Source organism: Dermacentor andersoni, chromosome 10, assembly GCF_023375885.2.
Source record: "Dermacentor andersoni chromosome 10, qqDerAnde1_hic_scaffold, whole genome shotgun sequence".
In the NCBI taxonomy this organism is placed as follows: domain Eukaryota; kingdom Metazoa; phylum Arthropoda; class Arachnida; order Ixodida; family Ixodidae; genus Dermacentor; species Dermacentor andersoni.
Window position 1 is genome coordinate 132,142,619 of NC_092823.1, and position 12,130 is coordinate 132,154,748.

A 12,130-nucleotide genomic window follows, 5' to 3' on the forward strand; every position below is an offset into this window, starting at 1 on the left:
CTGGCAATTTATATCTTTTTTATGACATGTATCTCGCTGATAAAACTTTTATGCGTGAAAAGTGCATTCATTATGCTTTTTGTTTATGTATTACATAAAATATTAAGTGTCGTAGTTCCTTCAGAAAAAAGACTTGGCTTAACATACAAAAAACACCTACTTTCACTATGTTAAGTATTTCTCAACGAAAACCCACTTAACAAATGAGGGAAACAAGTTCACAGGAAATGTTGTAATGCTTGTTGCTTTGTGACAAGCATGCATTGTCAGGTGTGCTAATTTTTACAATAAAAGAAGTGTAGACTCAAAGAGCCATATTTTGTTCACTTCTATTCGGTAGTTCTTCACATTAGGTATTCATAATAAATGCTGGTTTTTCTGCATCTCCCATAACAGCTGTCGAGGCTTTGTGTCAACCTTCTCGCCCCTGGCCAACATGCTGCTTTGCGCATCCACGTGGTAGAGGTGCTCATGTCTTGCGAGCAGCACAGGCAAGCCCTCAAGACGACTTTGGGATCATCGAGTGATGTACGCAAGTTCTCAGCCTCCTTGGCAAAGTCTTTCCAGGATCAGCTTGTGTGACAAATTTCGATAACTATAGAGTTAAGACACAGTACTCCTAGGATGGATATCTGAGCTGATTAGTAGTTCATTATGGAGGAATACAGTGATCGTATGATGAATCATGACGAAAGACTATCATTGGTGGCTCGTTTGCGAGTCAGTGCATTCTAGTTCTTTCATGTTAGCACTGACACCTTTGATGTAGAAGTCTTGGGAGAGACATGTTAGCTTTGTTCACGATTTATACTAGTACAGTGGTTAGTGCCAACCAAAATATTTTAGAAGAATGGACATTTGGGCAAGTTGGTACTAGTTGAACATATTCAAGAGGAAGCACAAGACGACTAAGACTAAGACTTCTTTTTGTCTCAGTCATCTTCCGCTGCCCCTTCAAGATGCTCAAAATATTTTTCCTGGCTTTTCAGTGTCACCTTTGATTTTTTTTTCCTGTGCATCTTGCTGACTGGGCCAGTGTGGTACTCATGTGTACACAAAATAAAATTGGATGCCAATAGTAGATGCATACACAAGACACACTGGATACTAACAAAGTACGGCAGGCTAATGTCATCTGGCAGTGGCATATCCTGAATATAATGCTACTCATAAGCTTAGTATCAGTCCATAGAAGTGCCATCATGTAGCACTGTAACAGAAGCGTTTTCCCCACTGCTGTGTGCGGTGATGTCAAGTTAGTGAACTTGTGAAATGTGGAACACATGTATGACCACTTCGATTCTTAAAAATGAGCCGTGATACTGTGCATTAACCGTAGCAGTTAGAAAACACCCCTTGCTGGGATTCTCGTGATACTGACGCAGCATAGCTCTCTCAAAACCGTCTGTATGCCATCTGTGTGAGAATGAGAGAAAATTGAAGGTAACACCTTGTCAGCGCAACTATGTCTATGTCACCATGCCCATGTGTCCTGTATGCACACATACTCCATTGGAAGCTGCCGTATTTACTCGCATGATGATCGTACCCCTGAATTTTGTCGTCAAAATTTGATTGTTTTTCTTTCCCGTGTAATGATCGCACCCCGAACTTGTCGCAGCAATATGTCGTGTGCCAAGTCTAGCTAATGATGATCGTGCTTACCATCTGTCGAATGCTGTCAAATGCTACGTGACCGACTCATGAAGAGATACCAAGCGGTCTGCATGCACCAAACATTCTTAAGCAGATGCCCCATTTCATTCCTTTCATCACTTTCCGCACTTCCATGAAAAAAAAAAGCTACAACCAAACTTGCCTTGGCTTTATTACTTGTAGGCTTCATAATAGTTTTGCCCAACAACAACAACAAACTAGGTGCCTTCTGATTCTTCTCGTCTGCACTCGTGGGCATGCAACAAATCGCGAGCGGCAACGATGGTGGCCACGTTTACACTGATACGTTAGAAGTGTACCCTATTCACACGCTGACGCTTGTAACACAGCTAAGGTAGTCACCCACCCTTAGCGGAAACATGCCGTATTAGGATAGTAGTGAAGACAAATGGCCGCATTTCCGCAGCACGCTTGCCATGTGTTTCTATGTCACTGGCAGCTATGCGCACGCATCTCTGTTTCTGTCCCCTCAAACTGGACATGGCTACGTTGTCGAAAACTTGCGGATATTAACGATGCTATTCATTACTGACATGGAAGAAACTGTTTCAATGCGCATAATGTACTCGCAAGTAGAACAAAAATTGCTTTCGGCACATTCGGCTTGCTCCGCCGGCTGCCATTTGTCTTTTGGTGTCCTGCACTGTTACAGCGGCAGCCGCCTGCTTGTTGACCTGTTGTCATCCCGCAGCAAACACAGGATGAAAAAAAAAAAAAGTCTTTTCGCGAGAAATTTAAACCACATAATGATCGCACCCCTGAATTTGCGTCAGTTTTTTTTAGCAAAAAAGTGCGATCATTATGCAAGTAAATACGGCATTCAAGCTTTTGCTAGCTCAATGTGTAAGGCTTCACTCACCTTAGCTCATTCACGTGTTTCAGGTTCGCCTGCAAGTGAGGACCTTTGTGCAAGAGTTGCTGAGTGGATCGGCAGCCCGTTGTGATGCCAGTATAGGCAGCACAGTCGTGTCATTGGTGGCCGTATTGGCTCAGGAGCTGCCCAGCGTCATGCCGAGAAATCCCAGGCAGGAGGTTCATGCCAACGAGGAGCAGATCAAAGAACGCTGGTTGAACCAGTGGACGGCCCAGCGGGAAACTTGGCTTTCACAGACTGCTCTCGGTCCAGACTGGTAAAGGAAATGGGTCTTACTCTGAATGTCTTTGACAGAGACCTAATTTGATGGGTAACTGCATCATAGGGTCTGGCAAGGTCTATACATGGATGTATTACTAGCCTATGGCTACAAGTACCAATAGTGATGCATATGCCTGCAAATATCCGTGAAGTTCAATAAATAAAATGTGTTGTACAAGAAGCTTCAAATGCCTTGGAGCTTGTAGAAGACAAGGTGGGGCTTTCAAAATTTAATGTTCTCATTTGAGTCAGCTTGGAGCTTGTTTTCCTACATTTAGAAAATATCGTCTTAGAACATTCCTGAAGTTGAAAGCGCAACAGGCATACTGACTGGCAGCCAAAGCTTGACACAAAGAAATGTGTACACAGGCTATAATGCACGCTGTAGACACTGCAATATCCTGGCATAAATGACAAAAGAATCTTGAGATGACTTGGCAACATTAGAGCTGGTCCTATCTGATCTACTGCACACAAAACGCACTAAGGGAAAGGAATAGATGGGTGAAGGCACAGGGGTCACATTTAAGAGCTTGCCTGAGAAAATAATGCATTCATCTAGTTATATTGTTTCATGTTAGTTTGTATGACTCACTCAACTGCTTATCCCGGTTTCACACATTAAAATGCAGGAACGCAGCATAGCTCATTTAATGCAAGGATTACATGGAGGAAGATTATCCATGGAGTTGTTAGGTGGTATAGTTTCTTCTAAACGGTGTCACCTCACTGGCTATTGCCTTTATCTATGATTATCTTGATTTTAGTGAGCATGAGCAATATTGTGCTTAAGCCAGTAACATGAACAAAGCAACAGTTGTTGCTTTGTATCTGAGAATGTGTGTTCAACGTGTATCGTTTTTTGTCTTGCAGCAAGAATGGCCGGCTGCGGAAGCTCGAGGCCAAGGCGTCACAGGTGGTTGCCGAAGGAGCCAAGGTGACTCGGTCAGTTGCAGAGCTGCTGCATGCACTTCGCAAGGAGGTTCTACATGAAGCTAAGGCGAGGTCGGGGCGAGACTTGGTGCTCAAGCAGACGTGGTCTCGCCTGGCTGCTCAGCTCACACATGAAAGGTGCATGCATGTTCAAGCTTGTGCATACTGGCACGAGCCTTTGTCCATTTTTATTCGTTGTACTGTAGAACAGCATGAAGGAGAAGAAAAGGGGTTAACCGAGGGGCCCGATTTTTATTAATCATGTCATAAGAAGCCAACAAACAAAGACACCAAGGACAACATAGGGGAAATTACTTGTACTTACTAATTGAATTAAAGAAATGATAAATTAATGGCAATTAAAATGGATGAAAAGCAGCTTGCCGCAGGTGTTGAACGATCCCACGCATAATGCATCGCATCGCACGCGTAATGCAAAGACTTGGGATCGTTCCCCAACTGCGGCAAGTTGTTTTTTCTCTTTTAAGTAAAAGTAATTTTCTCTATGTTGTCCTTGGTGTCTTTGTTTGTTGGCTTCTTATGTAGAACAGTATGGTAGATATATACAGAAGAACTACTCAGTATAACTTTACAGCAGAACTGTACAGTAGAACTATACAGCACAACTGTTCAGCAGATCTTTACAGTATAACTACCCAGCAAATCTGTACAGTGGTTATGTACAGTAGAACTAAGAAATGCACAGTTGACATGTGCACTTGAACTGTGCAGTAGATCAGTACAGCTGTACTACACAGTAAAGCTATTCATCAGAATTGTACAGCAGAAATTTACAATACAGTAAAACCTTGTTAATTCGGATTTCACGGGAAAAAAATGTCCAAATTAACCAAATGTCGAATGATCGAGGGTATCAAGAAAACAATAAACAAATGCTTGCTTTGTCAACACACTTTTATTCACTGAGTGAATGAGCCAATCCTCTTTCTATTTTGCACTAAAGCAGTGTGGACGCTGCGGTTCTCGTCATCTCGTGGCTCATTAGCGCTTGCAGTGGTGAAGGCCTCACAACTTCCTTCACAGCGCGGCCATGGTGCGCGTCTTCATCTTAGACAGGTTTTTTACTACTGCGCACACATCCTGATTATTTTTTTTTACCATTGAGCTGGTCGCCATTCATCGCAATGTAGCCAGTGCTCTTCATCCTCAAAAGCTTGTCAAAATGAAAGTACTGTTTGCCGCAACCGCTGCGGATGAAACATCAATCGTTGTTGATGTGATCATGGACGGCGACTTTGCAGTTCTGTAGGCACATTGCCGATGCACGCACTGAATCAAAACACAAGTACCATTTGCTGAAAATGCAGACGAAACTGCGGTTGCTATCGATGTGATCATGGATGGCAGCTATGCAGTTACGAAGGCATGCGGCCAACATTGTGTTATGCACGGCGGTAAATGCAGGAATAAAGGCTTTAGAGGCACAAATAGGCATGAAGTGTTCTGGCATTGTTGCCATTCACGTACGATTTCCACTAATGACAATGGCGATGTGGACTCTGCCACTTTGTTTCAGTGGGCGTTAATGCCATTTTTGCTCTCTTGCGTCTCACATTTGCGATGCTCCGGCACATGCCGACCTCCAAGAGCTGGCTGAATTAACCGATGTGCGGTCAAATACGGTCAAATTAACGAGAGCTTCATTGCAATAAATAATGCTTATGCCTCCTGGGGCCAAAGGAAGAGTCCGAATTATCCAATTTTCCAAATTAACGAGGGTCGAATTAATGAGCTTTTACTTTATAACTGTACAATACAACTGTATACTATAACTAACAGCATAATAATTAATTACAACTGTAAAATATAACTACAGTATAACCTTATAGCAGAACTGTGCAATATAACTATAGTGTGACTTTACAGTGTAAGAGTAAAAATGCTACTGGGCCCACAGAGACATGGAAGGACAAACAATATAGCATTTCTTCTGTCATTTGCTAGTGATGATCCCACTTGTGCCACTTGCAATTATGAACCGACGAGCACAAGAGGTAGTGTGTTAGAACTACACCCTAGACAAATCATGCTATTGGAAATTCACCAGCTTTCAGGATGCTTGGCTTAGCTTTCCGTAAATTCAGTACATGTCTGTCAAGCTGAACTTCTAGTAAGCCAAGAGGATTTGCAAGGTCCTTTCAGGTAGCTTTCTATATCTGCATGAATATGATATGACATTTAAATATAGTTTGAAGAGACCTTCTTTGAGGACAGGAAAAATAATTACATTTATAATGGGACACAACGCTGCATGTGCTGCTATTAGCTGAGGTGAAAGAAAGAAGAAACAAAGCTGCACGAAGAGTGCAAAGCTTGGCTAGTTGGCACTAGTTGAGACTGAAAATTCTACTAGCATGAAAGACAGACCAGTGAAAAACGCTGCGTTGGGCTAACAGCACATGATTAACCTCTGATGTGCACAGGGCACCATGGCACCTGCCTGAGAGCTTCCCAACCGCCTGGGAGCTGGACCCAACAGAAGGACCATCGCGAATTCGTCGACGCCTCCGGCGAGCCTTCTTGGCCGTTGACCCCAAGTTCATAATACCTCAGCACCGGAAAAGTCAGTCTTAACTTCACCTTTTAACCTGTGTAGGATTTGCATAAATAATTAGCTGGATTTCCTCAATTAATGTGCATTGTTATGTGTAATTTCTGGCTTACTTGAAGGGGCCCTGAACCACTTTTTATGCAACTGTAGAAAGACATTTGAAATGAAAATAGGCTATTTCAGAAATACTTTGCTGCAAAAAGTACTTCAATGTGTTCAGCAGAAGCGGAGTTATTGGCAATCAAACACGGCCTCTGCTGTGCCTCCGTCTCTTCAATGCCTTGCACTGTGAAGGCTATGGCATAGTGGGGCATGCCCACAATGCTCCGCCTTCTGATTATCACTGTGGCATGCAGTTCAAATTTCATTTTGAATGTTAACGTAGGCGCTATGACTTCTGATTTTGGCACCTACGATGCGCTACCAATAGCTACTGGCCGCCACTACCAATAACAGTCGCGTATGGGAATCCACTTTATTATGAAATAAAGCGTAAGCCCTGCCTCCTTAAGAGAGTAAGGAGGCAGGCTTCTGTTGAAAAGAGAGCGTTTGAAAGAAAGGTGACTTCGCGATCTGCTTGCGAGCTCCACACTCCGCATAAGACAGCAAAATTCGGCTAAGATGTTCACAGCAGCATATGCAACCCACAAACTACGTTATTTCACCAAGCCCAAGAGGTGGTTCAGGGCCCCTTTAAGCAGCAGAGCCAAAGCTACAAGGCATGCGAGTACAGATTCTTGCGCAGCAAGATAGAGTGCTATAGTTCGGAACCCGTTGCTTGACTAAATGGCCTTGACAAGTGGTCTCGTCGGCAGGTGTTTACTTGGAAGCTTTTCTGGAAGTCACAGCTGCGATATATTGTGTGATTTTGCTTTACTTTTACGTAAAATATTTGTTAAGGCTCTGTGATATGCTGAAAATAGAGTTCTCCACTTGTTCGAGAGAAAACATGCAAAGAACAAAAGAGATCAATGCAACGCTGCCATTTAGACATTAATTTGCATTTAAAAAGCAGAAATAATTAATTGCTTTGACACTGGCTAAATTCATATGCGAGGGAGCTACAGCACCGCAGTAACTTCCGCCTGGGTAGTGATTCGTCCTTCGTGGAAATGGCATCCACAGACTCGCCTGTGCGGTATCGTTCTAAGTTGCTATCTTACATGAGAGGAACGAAGCAACTGGGGTTGAACATGCTTGGAACAGTACACAAGTAGTGTGGCAAAGGTGCAAGCATGAACTCTGCAATGAAGAGAATGGCTGCACTTACGAATCAGCGAGTGCACCCTGTACAAGTGGATGTTACAAGAGGGACCGAGAGGTCGCACCACCATCCCATGCAATGTCACACACTGGCCAAGCATTTCTTCTGAATCCTCCGCTTCCTCCATCTTCGCAAACCTCCTTCTCGTCTGCATCTTTTAAATATTAAAGGGCTCTGGCATTTCGAATATGCATGACATATCGGAGCAAATTTTACCGCTGCTATCACAACAGCTGATCTCGCTGCGATTCCCGCAGTGTTCATAGATGGTGCCACCAGCTGACGGCAAGGCACAGAAGGACAACTTTAATATGTGTTCGCTCCCCTGATTGGTCGAGCATGCCCGTAGCTTCCACAGTGCTGGGAGGAACTGCTGAAATAGAGTACAGGCTTCAATTTACTTGAAAGGCTGCCTTGTAATGGTGCCGTAGTGGTAGTTGACATTGCTTTCTGCTTTTATTTCGAGCTCATTTCCTGAGTCCTTTTATTCCTTTTATGATTTCTTTTTCTCTAGAACTCATTCTGGCAACATCTGCCATGGTGGATCAGTGGCCATGGCGTGATGTTGTTGGTAGAGGGCCCGATTCCCTGTTGCTCATGTACTTAGGTTTAAGTGCACGGAACCTCAAGTAGTCAAAGTTAATACAGAATAATTCACTTTGGTGTCCACGTAATTCACTGCGCAACTTTAGGAAGTTAAACCCCACAATTTAATCTAATTTGTTTTGGGAGCTTCTCTTTTAGGTTAACATAAATACGCTGCATTAATGACATTTGCTGTACTGATAATTGTGGTTACATGAACTGTTTATGCCTTGACTTGCAAAAAATATGGCACTGTAAATTGGCTGTTGTGTTGAATTGAGGGTCTAACTCGCGCTTCTCAGCTGCTGAAGCAACTTCAATTAAATTTGTTACCTTTAAAAGAAATGTTCAGATTCTAATGAATTGGGAGGAGATACCTGTATTTAGGCCATAAATATTAGTTTTCTTTAAAAGGTTATGGCATTCAAAAAGTTTTAATGAAATCACAGATTCAAATTTAGAAGCTCTAACACTGCAACAAAAGCAGATATTATAATTCTGGAAACTGCAAAACACACTGATAGACGGTGTAAAGCAGACGAAACCAGCACATTAACTTAGCTTACACAAAGTTGTTGCTTTGACTACGAGAGCTTCACAAATCTTCTGTATTAACAAGAGGACTTCTTGGTCATGTTGGTGCTTAGATTTCCTAGCAGATATTTCCTAGCAGGAAATTCTGTATTGACCTTTTAATAAAATTCTGAAGTCCAATGCAATAACTCAATTTCATCTGCTTTGGACACTCTGTTAGATACAGTTTCATAATTGTGACATCTCCTTTCTGTTGGAGAATTGGAAAGCTACGAAACTAGGGACCTCAATACTTTTACCATATTATATTTCTGCCAATTTTTCTGAAGTTGAATATAAAATTTTTGGCAAGTTGGTCTAAGTTAATTGCGTGAGTGCAGTGCAAAGCGCCAAAATGCATCAAGACGGCAAGTTGGGCCAGCGCCGTGTCATCGTTTTATTCCTTCTTTTGTCCCTGTCTTGTGTTGCGTTGTAATGAACCTTACTATGAAGTGCCAAAGTACTGCAAAAAGTGTAGGTGCTATTCACACATCTATCTCCTCACACTTCGGTGCTTTGCTCTGTTTTCTGAAAATGTTGAGGACTTAAATCAAGAAATTGCTTTCGAAATTCTTATAAGTTGCCTTTTTTTTATCCCCAAATTGATTCAGCAGTTGTCTAATTAGAGCATTTTCTGCCTTTCCCATGTATTTGAAAGGCAAGGATAGGAATTCAAGTTTTCTCTTAAATTTAACCACTACATTGGCCTGATAGACGTTCAGTGTTGACAGGTCGTGCTTGATCATTGTTGTTCAGGCCAGAAGGCGACGTTGCCACCTCTGCACTTTCTCTACGACACGGACACCTCGCGCATGGAGTCTGCCGCCTTCTTGCACCATCTGTACATCAATGAAAGGATCACGTGAGTCTGACTCATATTAAAAACTTACGTGTTTAGCTTCTTCCCTTCTGCTCCCTCACCGACAAATTTCTCGCAGCCACACTTGCAAATGCATCAAGATCTGCCCCTCGTCAGACATGCCCGGAGAAGTACTGCTTGGTAAGCCATCAGAAATTCTGTTCCCCATGTTATCAGTACTGTAGTGAAATTGTTGTAGTAGGGAGAGTTTTCTTCATATCTACTGCAACGCAGGTGAAACCAGTCTCCAGTTCGTGCCTGACCAACTCGGAAAATACAAGGTGAGTTTCAAGGAACTGGTTGAGAGAGAGAGAGAGAGAGAGAGAATAAACATCTTTATTGTCCGACGAGCCTGTCCACCGATGAGCTTGTTTGCCTTATGAGCAATAACTAAGGGAACTGGTTCACTTAATTATTGCTCATAAGTCTTGCTCATATATATTGCTCACATCTTGTATTTGATATAGTGCGCTGTGTGGTCTGATCAACTGGAATATTATTAATAACTGTACTTTACTTTTACTAGCAGAATGGCAATTATTATTATTGAGATGATTGGGTTGAATTCAGTATCTACTTCAACCTGCATTGAGTGTATGGTACACATGATATGAGAAACCTTACTTGCAGCAGATATGTTTTCAGGTAGTCAGCAATCTGTCATAACAGGCCAGTGAACCTGATTGGTTAAATCAAACTAAACTGAGTGTTGCCATTGAGCTTGCGGAAAAAAGTTTATGTTGCATTGTTTGCAAATTATTAAACATGCATGTATGGCATGTTTTTCTTTTCCTTTTTTTTCTTTCTTTCATTTTTTTTTTTTTTTACTGCTGATTGCTGTTTTACTTATGCTTCAGGGATCCTTGGGCGAAGTTGACGCCAGGCACGAGGTGTGGCCTTACAAGGACGTTCAGGAAGTTCTCTTGCGAAGGTTTCGACTCCGTGACAACGCGCTTGAACTTTTCCTCCGCAATGGAGTCACTGCATTGCTAGCCTTTCACACAACACAGGTAACTTTTACAGAGTGTATCATGTTTACTTTGCACCCTGCGTAGTTTAACAGTTTTACAACTCTTCAGTGAAGTTTCTTGTCTGTCATCACGATAGGCATAACATCAAAGAAATTGGAAGGTGGCAGTATGTATTAGAGGGCAAACATGAGTGGGTGATATTACAATCTAAGTTGGTATCAGATATATGTTCATTCAGATAGGAGTGGCTCCTTCTGGGGAATGAGGGGGAAGGGAACACACTCGGCCGCTGGCATTGAGCCACGGTCACAAGGCTAGCTAGGCTCTGTGTACGAGGGCACAGTCAAGTGTGAACCACTAGTTGCGTTGTGAGCTGCTTGTTCAATTCAGCTCTCGTGGTGCTTTTTTGTGGCCGCATCAACGTGTTTGGCTTGTATTACTGCTGTGTGCCAGACAGTCTCTTAGGTGTTGGTCGTTGGGCAACCTGGCATTTGGCATTAGTGAAATTCTTGAACACTTGTTTCTAAAGTAGAGAAACGAAGTTGGGCAGGTCACGCAGTGCATTGAGCAGGTAACTGTTTCATGCAACTGTTGGTGGTCTGTTGAAGTAACAAAGGTGTCGAGAGAAGGGAAATGCAGGTGACGACAACAGAGAATTAGGTGCTGTGACCAGATTAGGAAGTCTGCAGACTGACACGAAACAGAGAGAGTTAGAGATGGCTGGGAGAAGCCTTTGTCGTGTAGTTGGACGTTAATATTACTATTATTATTATTAATACAACAATGATGATGATGATCTTAGAAAAATAGAGCCGCACTGGAAACACTTTGACACAAGGAGCAGAGATGGAGCTGGATAGGACATAATAGGACAAGCCTGGATTGTTGAATTTTCTGCTGTGCTATAGCTGCAGGTATAGTTCATAACAATTCCTTATTTGAAGTAAAAGAACTAATCGCAGGATGTATCTTAGATTCCTAGGCCGGTTGTTGCTGCTCACTAAATGTGTCAAATGAAATGCATCAGACTAAATTTGTTGAATCGAACATACTTGCACTAAATGTGTCTGTTGTGAAAGCGTTGAAGCCGCGAGAAAAGGCACTGGTAGCAAGTTTGTGTGAAGTTCTGTGATATGCATGCATAATTTTTTTGCTTCCAGTATATAGTTCCTTGATCTATCAGTGATTGGTTACAGAATTCATCTGCACTACGTCTTAGCATTGTAAAGAAAATTGGGGTCAAGTCATCAAGCATTGTTAGCATTTTATTATGGCGTTTTGCATTATGTGTGGCAGTTTCATCTTCAGTTGCTAGCCCCTTCGATAAAGAAAAAAACGAAGCTTCATTTTCTGCTTTTTTTTTTAGTAATAAGTTAGTCACGATTTTTCTCATAGCATTGCATCCGCTTCCAAAGAGTTTCCAAAAGTGCAGCACTAATGAATTGGTATTTGATCTGATTGAGGCACCTAATTTGGTAGCATAGCACTAAAAGGGGCTGGTGTGGAGGTAGCATCTAAATAATTTTGTATTGTTGCTGCTGTTTTATGGACAAATTTAGTT

At 42.3% G+C, this 12,130-nt stretch overlaps 1 protein-coding gene across 4 annotated transcripts in view; it reads left to right on the forward strand.

Annotated features, from left to right (window-relative positions):
- Nucleotides 1-12,130, forward strand: part of mv (lysosomal-trafficking regulator mauve) — a 109,461-nt gene that overhangs the window by 65,045 nt on the left and 32,286 nt on the right. For all 4 annotated transcript variants that reach the window (XM_055078203.2, XM_055078202.2, XM_050192782.3 and 1 more), the window contains 8 exons: nucleotides 397-528; nucleotides 2,560-2,807; nucleotides 3,686-3,883; nucleotides 6,190-6,329; nucleotides 9,496-9,601; nucleotides 9,678-9,739; nucleotides 9,833-9,879; nucleotides 10,456-10,608. In XM_055078203.2, the coding sequence (XP_054934178.1) occupies nucleotides 397-528; nucleotides 2,560-2,807; nucleotides 3,686-3,883; nucleotides 6,190-6,329; nucleotides 9,496-9,601; nucleotides 9,678-9,739; nucleotides 9,833-9,879; nucleotides 10,456-10,608 (1,086 nt within the window). The remainder of the gene's footprint in view (nucleotides 1-396; nucleotides 529-2,559; nucleotides 2,808-3,685; nucleotides 3,884-6,189; nucleotides 6,330-9,495; nucleotides 9,602-9,677; nucleotides 9,740-9,832; nucleotides 9,880-10,455; nucleotides 10,609-12,130) is intronic.